Source organism: Pterocles gutturalis, unplaced genomic scaffold, assembly GCF_000699245.1.
Source record: "Pterocles gutturalis isolate BGI_N339 unplaced genomic scaffold, ASM69924v1 scaffold23641, whole genome shotgun sequence".
In the NCBI taxonomy this organism is placed as follows: Eukaryota; Metazoa; Chordata; class Aves; order Pterocliformes; family Pteroclidae; genus Pterocles; species Pterocles gutturalis.
In genome coordinates this window covers 24,920-46,740 of record NW_010101088.1, presented here as the reverse complement: position 1 = coordinate 46,740, position 21,821 = coordinate 24,920, and the positions used below count along the sequence as shown (strand labels likewise).

The window sequence follows — 21,821 nt, the reverse complement described above, 5'->3', positions numbered from 1 at the left end:
AAATCCACCTTTGCATAATACTTGTTGCATTCTGGCTTAGGCAGAGTGTGTGTAAACTTTTCCAGGAAGGGGAAGAAGCACCTTGTTAGGAGGAAAAATGAGACCAAACATCTAATATTTATCAGAGTATATACAATAAACTTTTGAGTGTGTGTAAACTTTTCCAGGAAGGGGAAGAGGCACCTTGTTAGGAGGAAAAATGAGACCAAACATACTTCTAAAATTTATAAGAGTATATGCAGTAAACTTTTGAGAGCAGTGAGTTTCAATTAAATTGAGAGTTATCTCAAATATTTTTCTTTTGTAAGAATTTGAAAGAGAATTTTTGCTTAACACCTCAGATAGTTTAAAGTAGAGTTCTGTGAGAGATTTTTCTGTTTCACTTTGTGTTATTTTCTCTGACATCCTTTCTGTAAATGAAAAAGGGTAGAATTTTCAGTTCATTAGTCTAAATTGTTAGCAGGTTAGATTTAAAGCACTCGTCAATATTTAATAATAAAAAAGTCAGTTTCATGGGTAGATGGACAACACAGCCCAACAGAGATCTAACTGAAATGAATTATCTGGATTTTCATTTTGAATCTTTCTTTTGAATTTTTATTGATCTTCCTATTAGTTTTGTGTGCTAATGAGCCGAATTTATTATGTTTTTACAGAAGAATTGCTGACTAAGCTGGAAGTCTACGAAGAGCAGCAAAGGAAATTGCAAGCTGATCTTGACCAAGTTACAAAAAGGGCAGCTTCCCAGGTTAACTTGAAAATTGATTTGTATGGGTTATTGATTATCTCAAACAGTGGTAATTAGACGTTGAACAGTGTGTTAGCTGGATTTTGGAACTGAAAATTAACGTGGTGATATATGGAATTGTCAGTGTCAGTAGCTGTTCAGTTGGATAACCAGCTGGCGGGTTTTGAATCACTTCAAAAGATTGATTTCTAGTTACTTTTCCACATATCTTAAATTCTATTTTTCCAAGCAGTTTACTGTTTATTTAGTTACATTTAACGTGAGTCATCAAAGTGTGGCTGTTATTTTTTTATACAATATGAATAGCTTTCAGAAGGAAATAACAGCTGTAACCTTGACAAGTGTGCAGGTCTGGATAGCAAAGAAAATTCTGCTAAAGGGCTTTAGATGGATTAACACTATACGTTAATCACGGTAACTTTGTACAGCCCTGGCAGCAGAGCTGGTTTGAAACAGTTAATTATATTTTGCTAAAAAAAGGATTATTTTTTTCCAAATTTTTGAAGTTTTTATTTTTCTTTGTAAAATCTTAAAGTAGTTCTTATTTTGATGGGAAGGCAGAAACATTTTTATTCTGTTCATGGAAAAAAAGTTAACAGAGATTTGTTATCCCACATAAAGACACTTGAATGTTTTGCTTTGAAACACGTTCAGATGAAAATGTGCAGCAAAAATATTTTGGTTGAAAAAACCATTTTTTGTTTAAAAATATTTCAGATTAAAAGTGCAGGTGGCAGTAGCATTTTTGATATTTCACAAAGTGGTGAGGCTCACTTTCTTACATCATCTGCAGTAGCAATTATCACTTTCAGAGATTTTTATGTGAAGTGGTGAACTATGATGGATCGTTTTCTCTGTGAATGTTTTGCCAACTTAAAATGTTATTCACATTTGCAGTGGGATTTGGTAAATATATTTTCATGTGCAATTTCTCTCGTTAGGCCAGTGAATCAGGTAGTGTGGATGAATTGCAGAGTCAGCTCTTGGAATGGCAGGAAAGTGTACCAGAGTCAGAGGAGTCCCGCGATCAAGTCAGAGAAGAGAAATCTGCCATGGCCTTGAGAATGGCTCAGATTGAGGAGGAGAGAGAAGGTGAATTGTTTTATTTACAATACCATTATCATATTTATATATATATATGATATATATATGTGTGTGTGTGTCTGCTGTACTTTAGACTGAATTGACAGCACACCATCAAGTCTCATTTCTGTAGTCATAAGATTTGTATAGTGAGTGAAATTGCTTAAATTTGCAATTTCAACTTTTTCCTATTTCCTTGAATCTGTTTTTCATCTATTCATCTTTTTTGTATTATTTTTTGAGTAGATGTGCTTATTCTGTTTGCCATTTGAGTTGCTGCTCTGTAAGACTGCTTGAACTTATTTCGAGAGCTTATTGTCTGCATATGAAGGATCAATATAAAAAGTTCACCACTGAAATATTAAAGCTGCCTGCCTAGAGCAGGTGAAAGTGTAGATAGCTATAGTGTTGGTTTGAATTTGATGAATGAGGGTGATGCTTTAGTAAATGTACCTGAGACAGAGTTTCCATTTTAAATATAATTAATGATAAATCGTTCTTAATTATCTAGTAATCTGTTAGTAAGTGTCACTTGTGTAGGTCAGCTGAATAACATTAACTGGTAATAATTTGGAGCTAGTTAAAAATATTAAATTACCTAAATTATTAATAAAACAGGTAATGAGAATATGAAGCAGCTTCTATGAAAACTTGTAAAAGTCCAGTTAAATTTCAGATATTTACTGCTTTTCTTCCATACCATCTAGTACTTTATGATAACAATTTTTGTCCTGTTAGTTAACTGCATGGGGATTAATGGCAAATTTTAATGTGCATAACCTACCATCATAATTAATCCAGTTAGTTAACTTGAGCCTTCTCTTTGTAATCTGCGATTTAATTATTTTTAGTTTACATGATCAATTTTAAGTTCAGTGTGTAAGCACAGAAATATTTTCAGGATCACATCTCTTCTTTTTGAGGGATTTAAGCGTGTAATGCTTGGAAATTGAAAGAGAATAATATTCCTTTCATTAAAACTAGCTGTTATCTGTGCTAACTACAGATCCACATGCAATATTATTAACAGTTGTAAAATTTCATCTGCCTCAGTCCGTGTTTAATTTTGCATTTTTTCCCCTTGGGATAAGCATGACCTTTCTGTTTCTTTTTTCCTGCCGTTACACCTGATGAGCGCTCAGCGTCCCTTCCCCCTCCACTCCTACCCTACACTGCGATTTGCTCAGCCAGGGAGAACATGGTTTCCCATCAGTTTTGTGCATGCAGGTTCCTGCAGCGATGGCAACTTGTAATGTACTGTTGCTGATTTCTTCTGTTGTTGCTTCTTTTGAGGAAATCGCCAGCAGTACCTTATAAGATTTGCCCTTGGTGATCTGTGGTTTTTAGCAATACGTGTAACAGATGCTGGTTTTAACTTGGTTTTTTGTTGGGTTTTTTTTTTTTTTCTGTCTTGCAATATCTGTTTCTTAATTTACATTAACCAAATCATCTTCCTTCATTTTTCTTTGTAGTAACAGCTGACTCCATATTTATGGTGTAACCTTATCTAGAGAAAAATTTCTTGGCTTGTTCAAGTGGTTGTCACTAAGTAAGAATCAAATTAATTTAAATAGTCTTAGTAGTACTTGAAATTCAGTAGTATCTTTTATATTCCATCCCATAAATTGTAGAACTTTGCATGCATTAAAATTAGCTACCAATATTTAAGCAATATATAAACCCACTGCTCACCCCATCATAATCTGTCACAATTTGCCGTACACGGCAATTGTCTCTGTTGGGTTGAATGTGTGGGAAGCTGCAAAAGCGTAGAGGATGACAGTATGGATTACATTTACAGACTGGGGCTTGTTTCCCCTGCAGACCACTAAAGATTGTGCTATTTAGTGTGAATTGTGACACATGGAGATACAGACACATCCTCGGTTAATTTAAACACTGTGTATCTGAAAAAAGGTCTTCTGGGAAGTTTTTCAATTTTTGTGTTAGATATAATTGGAAATGAAAAGCTCCCTCAGCTGCTGTAAAACATTAGAAACTGTATTTACTTACTAATTGTTGTTAAAACAATGCAGAATTGAACTGAAAGTGTTTTAACACTTGCCTAAGTTATAAATAATTCTAAAGCTCTAATTTCTAGACTTTCATTTTTCATGCGACAATGGTAATTTAGTTCTGTTTTTATTATCAAATACTTAGGAGCCTGAATATTTTGGGTTCTTAAAGGACAGTGTGTTATTAGTTCTGATTATAATTAAAACCATATTACCTCAATTTCACCCCCAGTTGAATTTTTTTTTTTCCCTCCAAAGAAGTGGTTCTTATGTGGAATAATGCTGCTCCTTGAATCGCTTCACTGGCTTCAGTGCCACTTCTTGTAAACACAGGTTTAAGGCATATGATCAAAATTTGGCATTTATTTTTACGGCTTTGAAGAAGTATGTATAATGATTTAAAAAAAAAAAGTAGAATGTATATGTGGAAATAAACAAAGGTGTGTAAAATGAATGCTGATGAAGTGACAGTGCCAGAAACCAAGGTGTAATTAAAACCAGAAGTAAAATCCAATTTAGCAATCCTATTTTAAAAAGGTTATTAATGGTTTTTTCTTTGACTTTTTGACTCTAATCTTTTCTGACAACAGGTTAAGTATTTAGTTTTGAAATATTACAGGAAGAACTTAAATCTAATAGGTGTTACAGAATTGTGTGTTAATGAAATGTGTGATATAAGTAATCCTTGGACAACTGGGATGAAAGTGGAGTATTCCCAGCAGGGCTGAATCTCCTCATAGTTTCTGGTGTTTACCTCACAGATGCTTCAATATAATTTCTCTGAATTTTGCATGCTGTGAGGACAGTTGTGGAGTGATGTGGTTAAATTGAAAGCTAAATTTGTGATTATCTAATTTATTTAATTTTCAGTTAAAAGTATGGAGCCACCTTTCCTTTCTTTTCACTGGCTGTTCTGTTTTGTCTGCTTTGCATGAAACATCTGTTTCCTAATCTGCTACCCCAAACATGTTTTGTCAAATCACAAAACAGATGGGAATGTACTTTAAATGAAAAATCATTTCTAACAGTGAACAGGATGTGTACCTAAGCTTTCATATTCTGAATTTATTCAGTGTGTTTATTTACAAGTGATTCTGTATTTGTCTTAAAAAGAATGGTATTATTAATTTATGATATGATGGTTTGGTGCCAGTTTGCAGTGTAACACGTGCTTGTGACTTCCTCAAATTATCTGGCTTGGTAGCTCATACTAAAATTAAAGTTGAAAGGGACACCTACCATTTCCATAAAAATGCCTGTGATTGTTCAGATTATAAAATCCCCAGCTGTTGCAGCTGATGCCTCTATCACACAAATCAGGTACATTTTAGCCTGGCAAATTGAGCTGAGATGTCATTTGGCGTTTCAATTGGTTGGCACTTTTTTTTTAGTATCGGCATAACCTCACCTTTTCCAGTCTCCTCTATAAAGTCTTCATTTAGAGCTGGTAAAGAAGTAAAGTTAGACTTGAGTTTGTGTTGTCTTAGTGAGATACGCAGACTTTGTTCTTGTGTTCTGTGTAGTAACGTTGGAGGGAAATCACAAGGTGAATGCAATGGATTGCTTCTTTAATCTTGTTCCTGTCGGTCATTCATAGGGACTTCAGCCTGTCGCTGGTCTCTTTTCGTGTAGTAGTGTCTGATATAAATGTAACTGCTTTCCTGTGGCACAAAACTGATTGAGGATGACTGGTTCTTTCCTGGCTGCTCTGATCCAGCCATGGTCTCAGGGCAACAGGAGCTGGAGGAGGAACTGACCACAGGTCAAGGAGTGGGCAGGCTGCAGCAGGCAAGAAGAAAAGTCAATCAGACCAGCAGGAAGCTTCAGGTGGGTTAAAAGAAATAAGAGCTTATTTTTACCTGTATGTTAATAAAAATATGGAAAGCACTATTATTTATATGATGCTTTACGCTTAAATACTAAGGGCTTAAGAACTTCGGTTGGTTATCTAGCTGAAAACTTCAGTAAATTTAGTGATCACGTGCGTAGCCAGAAAATTAGAAGTTCCAATGGCATCATGCCTCTCTATTCCATGAGTTGAGTCTACTTAATTTCACATTGAAAAATAACGAGCTTCCCTCTGGAGTAATCCAAATGCTTGAAGCTAAGTGCACGCTTAACATGTTAAGGCCGTTTTTGGTTTTGGTACAATCTTTACAGATCTCTCTGTTGGTGGAGCTCTCCTGGATAATTGGTAGGAATGCCAGTTCGTTCAGGTGTACTCCTAGGTAGTTGGTGCTGTAACTCGCACGAAAAAGTTATCATATTTTGTAAGAAGAATTAGGATGTCATTGTCGCATTAACATACCATTGGAAAAATAATTTTGTTTCGTTAACTCTGATATTTTACCCTGAGGCTCAGAGGACCCTATTAACTGGAGAAATCAGGGGACCAATTAAGGACTCCTGTAGTTATCCGTTGGCCTTTCGTGTGCCTGAGGTTGTCTTCAAAGGCCTGACAGATACCATACAAAACCTGCGGGAGACTTGGCTTTACTGGAAATAATAGCTGGAAACTGGGCAGGTTACGCTAGCGTCCACAGCAATCCCATAGACTTACTTTTAGGCACCTGAATCGCTTGCTGAGTTTTAGGACTTTTAATTGAAACTATGCTTTTAATACAGAAAGTGTGTTTTACCCTTGCTTCCTTTCTTCATTAAATTTCATTTTCATGTTTTGTGTGTAGGAAGAATACAACTTTGATGGAAAACAATGCTTTCAAGAATTGAACATCACCTCGGATAGCACTGATTCAGCTGAAGGAGAAAACATGGGAGGTTGGTGGCCAGAGTACACTTCACCTAATGCAGGTGTGATAGCGACTAGACAGTTTATTAAAGCATGCACAGCATCTGTATTTTGTGTCTATTTTTGTTTTCAAATTCAACTAACAACCCATTTGTGGTGTATCCTAATCTCTGTTGAATTTTTTTGGCTTGCGTTTTCTCCCTTTTCATTTTAAAGCATGTGCGTGCTGGATGAACTGCCTAGTTTTGGTTCAGAAGTAAACTATAAATAAGACTAAAGATTGGAAATGGTTGAGCCTTTGGGCCCCTGAAATATCCTGTGTGGCAAGATCGTGTGTTCTTTAAGTTACGAGTCTTGTTCCTGTGAATGTGTTTCCAATCTATAGAACTGTTATGTTGCAAACCAGAATTGCATTCCATTGCTGTATGCTTTTAATTTAAAAATCAATTTTTTTTTTAATGCAAATGTTTTATATCGGTGTTACAGACTGCAAATATACCTTATTGTTAAAATGGAATACACTCACTTGCCAATTTTGTTGCACACCGGTTTACTTTGTTTATTAATAATTGCTTAAGATCTGATCCTGCAAGTAGAGGATTAATTGTGATTAAAGTAACATGAGCCACGCTGTTGATTGAGCCACAGTATTGTTTAGTATATTTCTGCCAGATTCTCTGAGTTCTTGAGCTATGCAACTTTAAGGGTACTTTTGCCATCTGATTTTTGGAGGTGCAGGACCTCAGGCATTTCCATTGGAAATGGTTGAGATCTGGTTGTGCCCAGCAGTAGTGAGCATCATGAATAAAAAGCTGAAACCATTTCTAGAGTTCAGGAATTTTAGTAGGCCTTTCTTGAAATAATTTTTCTTCTTTGATTTAAGTAGGTTTACGGAGTGTGGTTGAAGAGTTGGAATTGGAAAGAAATCAGCTGCAGGAACAAATTCTTTTTCTAGAAGACCGTTGTCAGGATTTGGAAGATAGAGTGCAGCTTCAAGGTAGAATGGAGGCTCTTCAGGTGAGCTTTTGTAATTGTGTAAAACCTGATGATAGAAGAGAATCATTTTATTCTGTTCATGTTCTTACCGAAATGTCAATTTGCAGCTAGCAAAAATGTCTAAAGCCTACTTGATACTTCATAATTATTTTGTCAGAGAGTGTATACGTACTGTATGATGCTCTGAAGTTGAAGCCTGTCACTTCGGTTCAGCGCACAGAGAAACTTGTTTGGAAGTCAGCTTAGTTATTTGTTTTAGAAACATAGTAAAAAGCAACATGATTTTCATTATTCTTTGCAGGAGCCCTTTGTCAGAAGGTCCAGAATTAGATTTTGTTGCTGCTGCAATAAGTCTCCCTCTTCTTGCATCCCTCAAGTTTCTTTTCTTTCTATAAATGTGTGTGTATGTGTGTGTATGTTGTGATTTTTATATACACACACATTTATAGAAAGAAAAGAAACTGTGTAAGTATATAAAATAAATTAATATTTATTTTTATATGTACAATCTACCCCCAGATATTAATTTGACATATATTTATATTGTAAAATTATTCAAGGAAGGCACCAAAAGGAACAGTAAATATTTATCAGAAAAGTTACTTTTAAAATTACATGACTGACAAGTTACATTATAATTTGTAAATCTTATTTTCACTAAATGACATAATTGATTTCTTACTCAAACTCTTCAGGCTTGGTGCATTCTTCGTAGTTCTGTGTTAAGTTGCACATACATAAAAAAGAATTATTTTAAGATGAAAGACAAACTTATGTGAATTGTTATTTGAAAATCTTGTAACAAGGCCTTTCAATACAGGTAACGTTTGGTGTAGATGAAGAAGGGCAGCTATTGAGGGCGGCACAGGTGTGTTCTGCCTCCTCCAAACCGCTAGCTTGTTTGCATTAGAGGTGACAGTTTTGCCATGTTTGTCTTATTTGCTGTTGATTCTGGATTTGTGTTCTGCTTTTGGTTTTTGGTTGCGGTTGTCTGATTTTTTTTTTTATTATGGTTTTATTTTTGAATTGGTGCAGTGGATCTGGCTAGAGTAGGAGATCTGTACTGTGTTTAAAAAAAAAAAAAAAGCTGTGTGAATGAAGCTTGCTTCCTTCTTTACTCCACAATCCCCCAAATACAGGTTTTTACATTCCTTCAACTTGAAAAAAATAGGCCAAAAAATTTACAAGTTTTGTACTGTCTTCAAACCAATGAGGAAAGTATTTTTTCAAAGCCATAGCTTCCCCTGTTACGATAAGTAAGCTGCCTTAACACAGTGCGAGTGCGTGTGTTGTTCTGGGAGTACAGCAATCATCCTTGAGTTCATGCTGTCACAGCACTGCCGAAGGAGGTATTTCTGAAAGGTGGGTTACATCTGTTGCAACTAATATCTCATTGAAACTTGTGATATTATTGTTGTATTTTGCGCTGATAGCTGCTAAGGTGCTAAAATAACGGTCTCTCCTGAGGAGTCAGATTTTCATGACTCCTGTTGTCTTACAGTGTTCTGGGTGTTTGTGTGTGATAATCCTCTTCATTGTTGTTTTGTTGCAGAATGAAAATGAACGTTTGCAAACTCAACTCACCCAGTTACGCAACCAACAAACACGAGATGCAGAAAAACATCAAATTTTGATCTCTAGCTTGAATGAGCAGCTTAAAGGGTAAAATAAAGATTTTTTGCAACTCTGTAGAGGATTAGCTTTCCTTGCTTTAAGCGTAAACTTCTAATGAGACTTATAATCTCTTAAAACTCTTGATTCCTGCTTCTGTTTGCTGTAACATTATTTATGTACTTGGAGGTTTAAATGGGAAGTGTAAAAAATAATTATTCTTTTAGGAACATAGTTTGGGGCTAGTAAGTCTAGAAAGCTTAAAGCAAGCTTTTTTTTCAAAATGTCTAAATATGTGTTTTCTTCTTAGATTAAGTGACAGAAATAGCTTCCTTGAAACTTCACTTGCAGAAAAAGAACAAAAACTGTTGAGCATGACAAAAAAACTAGAGCAAATTGAAACTTTGAGGAAACTGCTTCAAGAAAAGGATCTTCTGAACAAAGAGCTTGGTGAAAAGTTTGTGCATACTGAGCAAAAAGTAAGTTAAAGTTGTTGTTAAATAGTATTTAATTTATTAGAACTGGTGAGCATTATCTATAACTTCCTAGTTGTGTCCCAGCAGCAATATTGCTTTTTTTCCCTCTCTGAAGGTTTTTGCTCTATTTCTTTACAGTTTTGTTCATTTTGTGTAATTTCTTTGCTTTTGAAGTTGGATGTAAGGATTTCTTAGACCCAACACAGAGCTTTGCATATGTTTTATTGGGGTGATAAATTATCCTTATTTCTCAATTTCAAAGTATGAACTCCACTGTTATGTAAGCCCAATACTATAGCTCTAACATCACAATTTAAATATAATTCTATATATTTCTATCACATTGACTTTTATTTTTAATAAAAAGCTGAACGAAGCCTTAAAGAAATGCAGTGTGTATGAAGTGGAGAACACCGAGCAGAAAACAGTCATCAGCGATCTAACAGAAAAAGTTGCTACACTGAAGGAAAAGGTAACTCATTAAAATAAAGAGAAGAAATTTTATGTTCTTTTGACGTGGCCCATTTAGATGTCAGCAAAGTAACCACAGTAGCTGCTAAAGATTTCATACACTAAGCTTTGTGTATGCTAAAACAATCTGAAAAATAACGTGGCTATCTTGTGACTATACAGTTGGGTACAGATTGATTACCTTAGATACTTGTTCTACATGTGGAGTGTAAATATGTTTGGATTCTTTGTGTTCTTTTTATTCTGGTAACATTATTTTCTTGTTTAGACTTTGAAACAAGATGGTGTGGTGGAGTCGATGCAGCTGGATCTGGACCAGACGAATGAAGAGCTTGACAAACTGAATACAAGCCATTTAGAGGAAAGATCTCAACTTATTCAAGATCTCCAGAAATGTGAAAGAGAAATTGACAATCTTAAAGAAGCACTGGCAGAAAAAGACAGGGAGATGTCTGTCCTGTCTGTGAATATGACGGAATATTCTGAACAGGTTATCATTCTGAAGCGTCAAGTGCAATGCAAAGAGGAAGAAATACGAGGGATGGAAGAAGCTTTAGCAAAGGCTGAAAGGGAAACTCATTTACTGAAAGAAGTACAAACAGCTGATGTAAGAGATGCAAGTGTGAAGATATCTGTCCTTTCTGAGCAAAGTAATGCTATGAGACTAGAGCTAGAAAGACTTAGAGGGGAGAATGAAACTAAAACCAAAGAAAATGAGGAATTAATAAGACAAAGCACTGAGAACAGCATTACAATTAAGGATCTCCGTTCTGAAATTAAAGCCAACAGTGTCGCATACCATAACAAACTTGCGGAGTGTGAGTCACAAATTAATTTGCTGAAAGAGCAAATTAGTAAATCATCTGAAAAGCTACAAGAAACGGAGGATAAATGGAGAAAAGAAACAGAATATTTGAAATCTCAGCTTGAGGAAAACAATACTCTAAAGGAAAAATGGGACAATTTGCTTAAAGAGAAAGGGAGTAAAGCACAGACACTTGAAAATGAGTTAAAATCAGTTAAAGATTCATACAACAAGCTGGTTTTGGAAAATGCTAGAAAAGATGAAGAGTTGGCTGAGTTATCTAGGAAGCTTGTAGAACATACTGAAGATCAGGAAACAATTAAAAAAGAATTACAAGAGAAACAAGAGTTCATTATTTCATTAGAGCAGAAGCTTGGGGTTTTGGAGCAGCAGAATGAAGAGACTAAACTTAAATTAACTGGAGATCTGAAAGCCAAAGAGACATGTTGCAAAGAACTTAGTAACCAATTAAATGAAATACATAAGCAAATTAACAAGATGGAAATGGAGATACAGGAGAAGGCTTCAGCTAATAAGCAATTGCAGGCAGATCTCGAAGGGCAAGAAGAAAAATTGGCAGAGCAAACAAAAGCAAATGAATGTCTGAAAAAAAGTATAGATATGCTGGAAAAAGAAAAGGCACAGCTAATCAGTGAAAATGAGAATTTGTCCAAACTCTTGGATGTAAGAGAGCATGAATTGTTAAAGAAAATCCAGGCTGTGTCAGAAATAGAGAGTAAGTTGTCTGCTAGCACTGCTGAGTATGAAAAAACTCTTTCAGTACTAAATTGTGATAAAAACACTCTGGTGAAAGAGATTGAACAACTTTCAATGCTTGCGGAGCAAAAGGAAAATTCAGTTGCAGAACAGCTGCAGGAGAAAACAAAGGAGTGTAAAGTGCTGGCTGATCAGTTGTTTGAAAGCAAGGAACAGACACAGAAGTTGCATGAACAAGTGCAATCACTTCTCATTCAGCTGAAGGATTCTAGAGACAAAGAAATAAAGAAAGAAGAAATGTTAAATAATAGGTTGTCTGAATGCAGTACCCTAAACCAAGAACTCAGCCATAGTAAGGAAAAGAATTTACTACTGCAGGAACAAATTCAAAGCATAACTTTGGATTTTGAAGCTGCAAACAGGTCTCTAGAAGAGAAAATCCTTCAAAATGATTCATTACGTAAGGCAGTGGAAGAAAGTAAGTTTTGTGTTGCAGAGTTGCAGGATGAAATTAAAAATCTTAAAGATGAAAAAACAAAGTTATCTCAGTTGGTAGAGGAAAGAGACCTGACTGTAAAAAGTCAGGGTTCAGAGCTTGAGAAGTTTCATAGGCAAGTTTCTGAAAAAATGGAAGAAAGTACAGTGTTAAATAATCAGCTACAGCTATTAAGCAAAGAAGTGGATGTGCTTAAGCATGAAAAGGAGGACTTTTCAAACTTATTGAGTGAGAAGTCACGTGAGTGTGAAATTCTTCAGTCACAGCTGATACAGCATCAGTCTGAAATTACTTCGGTACGGCAACAAGCACATACAGCAGCTCTAGAAAATGAAAAATTGAAAGTAGACATTGAAACAGTTAATGTTATGTTAATGAAAAAGTCAGACGAAGTAGCTGCTTTAACTTCACACTCGTCCCAACAAAGTCATAATATTTTAGCGCTGAAGGACCAAATTGATGGCCTCTTGATTGAAAAAGAAAACTTAAAACTTGCTGTTGAAGGAAAAGAAACTGTCCTTTCTGAAAAGGAGGCTTTGATTCAGCAAATGAAAGATAGTAAAGTGGCAGGAGAAGGACAATATATGCAAATCATTGCAGATCTGCAAAACCAAATACAAACGCTAGGTTTGGAAACCAGCCAGCTGAGACAAGCAATGCATGAAAAAGAAAATGAATGTAAGAAGCAATCCCAAGAATTACAGTTATTAAAAGATAAATCTGAAGAGTCTGATGTACTTAGGGTTCAACTGTCTGAGAATATGGAGGTTATTTCTGACCTTCAGTGTCAGCTTAGAAATGTGACAGAGAAGTCATCCCAGTTGAATGAATCAATTGTACAGAAGGATGAATTATTAAAACAAAAGTTAGATGAATACATCAGTTTAAAAGCACAGCTTTCAGAGGTACAGGAATCTTCAGTTTTGCAGCAGAAACAATTGGAGCTTTTAACGTCTGAAGCAGAACAATTAAAAGGACTTATTTCAGAAAAAGAATTAACCATCAACAATATTTCGCTGTCTAGTGAGAAACTAAAGACGCAACTTCAAGAGAAAGAGAATGAATGTGAGGTCTTAAAGAAACAGGTGGTACAGCTGGAGGAAGTGAAAGTGCATTTAGAAAAAGAAATGCAACATCGGAAGAATGTAATAATTGAAATGGAGCAGTCCCTATCAGAAAAGGAGTCATCTCTTACAGAAAATGAAAGTCTCCTCAAAACTCTGAAGGAGAAAGCAAAGAAAGATGAAGAGAAGACAAATTTAATTTCTCAGCTCAGAAGTGAGGTCCATGAACTAACACAAGAACTGCAGAAATCTAAAGAACTAGTCCATGAGAGAGAAAATGCCTTTTTATCTCTTCAGGAGAAAATTGAAGCACAGTATGAACTAAGAACTGAGTTGAATGCAGTTCTTGGGAAAAAAGAAGAAGTTATTGCTGAACTGCATAGTCCTTTAAAGGGGAAGGATACCAGCGTGCAATTGGCAGATAGCAACGTTCATGTTCTTTCTAGTGAGACTGAGGTTCTCAGAGAAAAATTAGAGAAAAGTAGTACAGCCATGAAAAACCTGACTAAGGAATTTCAGGAAAAGAATGAGAAGCTTGACATTAATCAGAAGAAAATTGATTCTTTGACAGTTGAACTTGACTCTCTTAAAAATGAACACGAAAAGGCACTGGACCAAATAAGTACATGGGAAGAAGAGCTACAGCAGAAAGAATTGGCGGTGGAGTCTCTGCGTGTGAAGTGCGCTGAACAGGCAGACAGCGTAGCGCGTTTGAAGTTAGAGTTGAACAATGTGATCTCCAAATCATCTCAAGACTGCCGTGACAATGCACATTTAATAGGTAATCTGCGGTGCCAAGTGGAGTCTTTAGAGAAAGAAAAAAATCGGTTGCAAGAAGATGCTGCTAAACTGATGACTGAAAACACACAACTTACTACATCTCAAAATCGTTTGCAAAATGAATTGGAAGAGCTCCGAGAAATCAATGAAAAACTAGAAACCAGTGAGAATTATTCAAGAATGCAGATAGATGCTGTCAAGCTGGAGATGAAGACTGAAAAAGAGAAGTTACAGATGCAGGTTAGTGTAAAGGGTGAAGAACTTTCTAAATTAGAGCTTAAATGTGAAACTCTAGAACAAAGTCTGCTTGAGTCAGAAAACAAATGGGTGACAGAACTTGATAGGGCAACTTCACAAACTAATAATCTTACTGAGCAATTGAGCAGTTTAGAAAATGAAATTAAATCAAAGGATAGCAAAATCCAGTCTTTGCAGCAAGAGCTGGATCTTATAAAAGAGGAATTAACTCAAAGCTTGTCTCAATTACTTAGTAGTAGGCTTTTATGTAAAGAAAAGAAAGCAGAGACTTCAGATTCTGAACTGCAGCTAATGGGTAGTAAAATTCAGCTGGAAAAATTCTCCACTCTGGTAACCACTATTTTGAGCAAAGAAACAGAAGGAGAACAATTGCAACTGGTGCTTTTAGAAAAACAGAAAGAAATAGACACCATGAAAGAAGAATTAAAAAGTATGCAGTCACTTGAGAAGCAGAAGGAGTTGCTGCAGAACGATATTGAAAAGATGGAGGGCAAATACAAATCTGAAATCGAATGTCTGTCAAAAGAAATGGTCACAGTCAAGGAAACGTTATGTAAACAACAGTCTCTCTTGCAAGAAAGGGAAGAGTCTTTTGCAGAAATAAATAAGCAAGTTGAATTTCTTCAAGACAAGCTAAATAAATCAGAACAAATAGTAAGAACCAGACAAGAAAAACTGCACATTGAAGGTAAAAAAGTAGCAAGTCTCCTTGAAGAAATGGGAAAAAAAGATCAACTCATTGAAAACTTAACTTCTCAGGTGAATCAGCAGAAGGATTTAATTTCTGGTCTTAGCCAGCAACTGAAAGAAAAGGACTGTTCTGTTACCCAGATCATGGAATCACTGTCTAATGAAATGCTGAATTTTTCTGAAGAGAGAAATACGTTAAATACCAAACTGCACAACCTTGAAGCTGTTCATAGTAGTTCTGTAGGAGAGCTAAACCGAGTATTGCAGGAACTTGAGGACTGTAAGAAAGAACTGGAACATAGCCAGGTTACGTTGAGCAGTAGAGAAGCTGTGTTTAAAGATTTAATGAATGAAAAAGAGGAGATGCATTTTAATCTTGAGAAAATGGGCAAGGAAAAAGAGAATCTGAAAAAGAAACTTCAAGCAGCATTGATAATAAGAAGAGATCTCATGCAAAAAGTTGGAAAACTAGAAAAGACTGGACAGGAAGAAATAGAAAAAGAGCAAAAAAAAGCAGAGGAGCTGCTGAAGAGAGTTAATGAGTTAACAGACAAGCTGAAACTAGCTGAAGTACAAAATAAAGATTTTGAATCTCATCTTGGAACTTTGAAGCAACAACTTTTAGAAAAAGATGCCAAAATAAGTGATTTGACTGACATTTTGTCTTCAAAATCTTCTTATATAGAGAAACTTCAGGACAATATTGCAGAACTAAATGATGTCATTGCTGAAAAACAAAATCTATGTGAGCAGAACCTAAAATCTTTAGAGGAAAAGGACGACATGCTTGCTCGTATGCAATCTATGCTTGATGAAAAAGCAAGCGCATGTGAAGAGGAACGTTCTCAGCTGCTCTTATCTCTTGAAAAGCTGAAGTCTGAAGTTATGAAGAAGGAAGAATTGTTGAAAAATTCCAGTTCAGAAGAGCCTGGTTTAAGTGCTGGGGACAGGAAGAAGTGTCTGGACCCTAACGATGCCATTAATGTCATGAATCAATTAACAAAAGAAAAAGAAGCCTTAGAGAGGGAGCTTTTGGACAGGAAAGAAGATATGAAAAAAATTCAGAAAGAAAGGGAAGAGCACACTAAACTTGCAGCAGATTTTGAGGAACAAAAAATCCATCTTGAGCAACTCAAACAAGAGCATAAAGGACTCTGGGAAGTTCTTCAAACAAAGTGTAAAGAACTTGACTTTAATCCTTTTTTTGAAAGAGCTGACTTCGGCTAAGGCAGTGCTGGGAGAAGCAGCAGCTGACCCAAGGAATGTGGAACTGGACAAACTAAGCAGCAAGGTTCAGGTTGGATCTTTAGAAGAGTCAGAAAACATGATCGCTTCAGTGGCAAGTAAAGATGCTGAGTTAAAAGAACTAAGAAGTAATTATGCAAGACTTCAGGAGGAAACAGAAATGTTAAAGAAAGAGTTGAGAAAAATATCAGTTGAATTTGGTGATGAAGGAGAAGAAACAAGCAGCTTAAACTATCTGAGACAACAGGAGCAGGACCAGGAGCAATGTAAGGACGGCTCGTTGGAGGACATAAAGCAGCTACAGAAAAAGCTGAAAGCATTTGAGGCTGAAGCTAGAGACATTAAGACAGCTCTTGAACTTGTGAATAAAGAGAAAGAAACACTTATTAAAAAAAGTGAAGAGGATTACAAGATGAGCCAGGAAGAACTGCAGAGATTGAGAACTGAAGGTAAGAAGGAGGTTGCAGAAAAGAATGAGGAAATAGAAGCATTGCGTTGTTCACTTACGGATTTCAAAGATAAATTTGATCTGGAAAAGGAACTATTAAACAAAGCTGTAAAGGAGGGCCAAGAAGAAGCCCACCATTACAAAACAGCATTTGAAGAAATGAAGAGTGAAAAAGAGAAACTTCTCAGTTCCTTAGAAAAGTCTAATTTGGAACTAATGGATATGAAAAAGGAGGTAAAACACTTCAGTGAAGAAAACAAAAAGCTTGTGACAGAGCTATGTATGCTACGTGAGAAGGCTGAGATGAGTGGACCTGTGGTGTCGTGCAGAGAGCTTACGGAAGAAAATGGTACTGAAAAAGGACTGGGAGAGTTTTGTTCAGAAAGTAATTCCCTTCAAGGACAGTTCCAAGATCAAGGCACTTGTCTTCAACCATTGGAGGCTGATTACTCTGGGAAAACTAAACTGAGAGAAGCAACAGAATGTCAAATGCAGAAACAAATGAAAATGGTGGAAGAGCCACTGGTAAAAACTGCAAATGTAAATGATTCTAAAACACAAGAGCAAAGAACTATAGCAGAGGAGAAGTCCAGAGAGCGCCTTCAGAGAAAATTACAGGCAGCTTTAATATCACGCAAAGAAGCCCTGAGGGAAAATAAATGTCTAAAAGACCAGATTGATAAGCTGGTGTTGGAAAGAGAAGAACTGGTGAACAAGACAGGTGTGCTTGAACACTTGTTAGAGCTTGGTAGAGAAAAACAAAGTTCAAATACTGTTTCTCTGTTGTCTGAAGAGGAGAACCTTGTTTCTGAAAATGCGAGACTGTTGACTGAAAATGAAAACCTCACTGCAGCATGTGAAAGTCTTAAATCCACCATGGAGACGATAGTTCAGGAAAAAGAGGCCTTTTCTTTCCAACTAAATACCTTAAAAGATTCTCAGACAGTTGAATTAACAGGATGGAAAGCTAAACATAGTGAATTAAAGCAGGAGTATGAATCACTTCTTCAGGCTTATGAGAATATCTCTAGTAAAATAGCAGATATGAGGCAAGTTATTGATCTCACTAGAAAAGAGAAGCAAGAGGCTATCCAAAGGCTCAGGGAAGGAGAATCTGAGAAGGAGGCTCTTGAGAAGCGTTTACAAAAATGTATCGATGAAAACGAGGTTATTAAGAATCAACTGAAACAACTGAGTGAATCCAAGAAAATGGAAGTTGATGAATTACAAAGGAAGGCAGAAAGGCAGATCCATGAGCAAGAGGTAAGGATGCAAGAACACCAGACTCGTCTTCATGAACTCACTGATCAGAATCATCAGCTCATGGAGGAGAATGAGCAGCTAAAACAAACTTCTGAAAATTTAAAGCAGGCTTTAGAGAAAATTCAGAATGAAAATGATATCCTTCATAATAACATCAGTGTAACTAAAGCAGCTTTGGGAGAGCTCCAAGGTCAAATGGAAGTGTACCAAAATGATACACAATCTAAAATCAATGATGCGTTACTCGAGAACGAGTCATTGTTAAAGGACATTAATGTGTTAAAGGATAAACTCGCTGAAAAAGAACAAAATGTGCTTGTCCTAGAACAAGAAAGAAAATTAATTTCAGAAAAAGCGATAGAAACTGAAAAATCTTTGGACCATAAAAATCATTGTCTAACAAAGCTGGACATGGAGTATAAAAGTCTGACACAAGAAATTGTTAGTCTAAATGAAAAAGTTAAGATTTTAGAGGATGATAAATGTCTGTTACAGGAAGAATTGGAAAATGTACAAGAAAGTTCTTACAAAGTAAAGAATGAGAGAGAATTTCTTGAGACGGAATTGCTTAATCATGTTAAAAAGGTTGATCATCTTACTGATAGACTGAAATCAGCACAGGTACAGAACAACTTGCTGTTACAGCAACTGGAAGAATTAAAGGCAGAAAAATGTAATGTGATTAGAGAAAAAGAAGAACAGCAGTTACACCTTGTAAAAGTGTTTGAGGAGAAGGTGAAAAGTGCTCAGAGGGATAATAATGGAAGTAAAAACAAAACAAAAGAATTGCAAGAACTCCTAAAGGAGAAACAGCAGGAGATCAACCATTTGCAAAAGGATTCTATCAAGTTTCAGGAGCTGATCCTGGATTTGGAAAGGTCTGTGAAACTGTCACAGTCGAAAAGTGAAAAATTTGAAAAGGACTTAAGTAACACATCAGAAAAACTCGTGAAGTCAAATGAAGAAATATGTTATCTCAAAGGAAAGCTTTCTTCACAGATGAACTTGTTGCGTGAGTCAAAGAATGAAGTGGACAGGCTCAAAGATGAGATTCTAAATTGGAGAAAAGAACTTAAGAAGAAAGAAGACGAACTACAAATTCAAAAGAAAGAATACGAGAGAGAATTGGAATTTAACCTTCAACAACTGAAATCCGTTCACAAAAGAGAATTTTTGAACCTAGAGGAAAGACACAGCGCCCTCGAGAGAGAAAAAGAGCGGGCAGTTAGTGAGATTCGTGGTTTGCAAGAGGAAGTTAGCATTAAGGACTCTGAAAACAAGAAACTCCAGGCAGATTTGAATGCAGCTTTGGCACGATTAGCTGCTTTTACAAAGTGCATGTCCTCTCTTCAGGATGACCGGGACAGGGTCATCACTGAAATGAAAACCTGGGAAATGCAGTTCAAAGAGGCCATCCAAAGTAAAGAGAAACAGCTAGAAGACAGTAATAAAAGAATAATGGCTTTACAAAATGAATTGAAAGACAAAATAACTCAGATTCAAGAATTGAATATCAAATATTCTGTGGTAGAGGAAACAAAAGATGAACTATACTCGAGGCAAAAATCTGTTGATACACAATGCTATGAAGAGCTCTGCAGAATAAAGGAAGAAAATCTGGTGTTTTTTAACAGGCAGCAAGAGTTGGAGAGTGTTCTTCAGTCAAAAGAAGCGGCCTTGCAAGCACTCCTTAAAGAAAATAATTCTCTTAATCATCTCGTAGAGAGTAGTAAAAGTGCAGGAAGAGAGCTAAAAGTTCTGGAAAGGAATTTTAGAAGACAAGAACAAGAATTACAACAGCTTCTAGCTGAGAAGGAAAAAATTAATGCTGAATTGCAAAAGCAGATTAGCATTTCTGAGCAGATGAAGATCATGCTAAATAATAAAGACAAAGAAATTTCCTTACTCATTTCTGCAAAAGGTGATGAAATTTCCGACTATCTGGTGCAGGTACAGACTCAACATAGAAAACAAATGGAAGAGTATGAACTTCAGGTGAGGTCTTTGCAGATAGAGAGGCAACAATCCGAGGAGTCCTGTCAGAGGATGGAAAATGAATTAAGAAATCTCCAGGTGAAAGCAGACAAAGCAGGTCAAGATAAGGCTGCAATTGCTAGTGAAATAGATACCTTTAAAAAATCAATGTCATCCCTTCAGAATGACCGGGATGATCTTTTTTCTAAATACAAAGAGCTGGAGCGTCTTCACCAAGATGTCTTAAATGAGCGGGATAGTCTTCTAGTTGGCAATGCAAGTGAGAAGAATGCTTTGAAACAAGAGTTAAGGACGCTTCTCAATCAGATCGATGATCTGCATTCTGAAAATGCAATGCTGAGTGCACAGCTGATAAAGTATAGGGAAGATCTTAACCAAGTTTTATCTCTGAAAGACCATCAGCTGAAAGATTTACTTAAGCAGAAATTGGATTGTATTAAACGCCTTGAACAAGAAAAATATGATCTTCAAAAACAAATAAAAGAAATGCAGCTTTCCAGTGAACTGCAGAAAGATGCCTCTGTGTCTTTGGAACATGAAAACAAAAAATTAGTGTCTAAAATAAATGATTTAGAATTGTTAATTGCGTCATTAAACAGAGAGAAACTTGTTTCTGAATCTGGAGAGAACCTGCTAACTAGTGATCAGAAAAAAGAATGTGTATCAAATGGACAATATGGAGAAAAATTTCAAAAGAAGATTCAAGAACTCCAGAAATCAAGAGGCAGAAATACCAAGGATGCAGATGAGGAATACAGTAAGACTCTTTTGACACTTGAACATGGAGGTGAACTTGATGCTTTTGCAGAGAAGATGATACTTGAAATTCAGTCTCAAAACAGTGAGCTGAGGTCCCAAAACGAGGCCTTCGGGAAAGCAATGACTGCCCTACAGAACGATAGAGATAGGATCATAGAGGACTTGAAGGTACTTCAGAGCAAATATACGTCTGAACTCAAGACTGAAAAAAAGAGAGGAGATGAACTTGAGGCTGAACTGGATGGCTTTAAATTGCATCTTATCAGTATGCTCAAAGAAAATTCTCTTCTGAATCGGGTTACTTTTGATGCTGCAGATAAGGTGACGCTTGATCAGATTGCTGATGCAATTGAAAGTCTCTGTAGGACCTTGGTTAGTCGTGAGCTGGAGATTAGCAGGCTCTCATCTGAGTGTGGGAGTTATGTGCACCAGATTGAAGCGTTTTCCAAGGCTATGGCCAGTCTTCAGGATGACCGAGACAAATTGCTGCAGGAACTCAGCCATCAGAAGGTAACTTCTGAAACAAAGCAGGGCACAGCTTCAATTCCCATTGGTTGCAACAGCGTCAATGAGATAAATTCTTTTAAAAGTAATTTGGATATGCCTCAGAACAATTGATTGGAAAGTTTTAATTAGCTACGTCACTTGGTGATTTTTTTTCATGCAGAGAATGCTTGGAGATGTTACAGATTCTGAAGTTTAACTTTGTAAATGATGGGAGTGGTAAGAAAACATGTGATTAGAGAAAGCATGCTTACAATTCTGGGAGTTTAGGTCATTATCCTCTTAAACAGGAGTAAATGGGAAAAAACATCATTCAGTAATTAGAATCCTAGCACTAATAACATTTCAACCATATAGTTTTCATTCCAGTTCACTAATTGTGTTTATCAAACGTAGGCTAAGGAAGGAGCCAGCCTTGCAGCTGTTGAAATATCAAAACTGAAGACCAAGGTTGATGATTTGGAGAAAGCATTGCATCAGACAAAAGCCTTCCAAGCCGAAACCGAGAGAGAGATCGTGTCCTACCAGAATGAGCTTGCTGGATTAAGGTATGAACGTTAAAAATTAACAAACAGTACACGCAGCTCTTGTTTAGAATTCTTCAGTGACTTCCCAACCTGACATAAAACTGACACAAAACCAAAATCA

General features: G+C 36.3%; 1 protein-coding gene across 1 annotated transcript in view; it reads left to right on the top strand.

The window, feature by feature from the left end:
- LOC104468168 (golgin subfamily B member 1-like) overlaps positions 1-21,821 on the top strand; it is a 36,859-nt gene that overhangs the window by 7,794 nt on the left and 7,244 nt on the right. Inside the window, exons 11-25 of the mRNA XM_010082206.1 lie at positions 657-748; positions 1,690-1,840; positions 5,564-5,673; positions 6,534-6,624; positions 7,482-7,612; positions 9,144-9,253; positions 9,513-9,681; positions 10,046-10,150; positions 10,418-11,530; positions 11,930-14,599; positions 14,723-16,136; positions 16,192-18,227; positions 18,321-20,266; positions 20,510-21,179; positions 21,570-21,721. Coding sequence (XP_010080508.1) covers positions 657-748; positions 1,690-1,840; positions 5,564-5,673; positions 6,534-6,624; positions 7,482-7,612; positions 9,144-9,253; positions 9,513-9,681; positions 10,046-10,150; positions 10,418-11,530; positions 11,930-14,599; positions 14,723-16,136; positions 16,192-18,227; positions 18,321-20,266; positions 20,510-21,179; positions 21,570-21,721 — 10,960 coding nt within the window. The remainder of the gene's footprint in view (positions 1-656; positions 749-1,689; positions 1,841-5,563; positions 5,674-6,533; positions 6,625-7,481; positions 7,613-9,143; positions 9,254-9,512; positions 9,682-10,045; positions 10,151-10,417; positions 11,531-11,929; positions 14,600-14,722; positions 16,137-16,191; positions 18,228-18,320; positions 20,267-20,509; positions 21,180-21,569; positions 21,722-21,821) is intronic.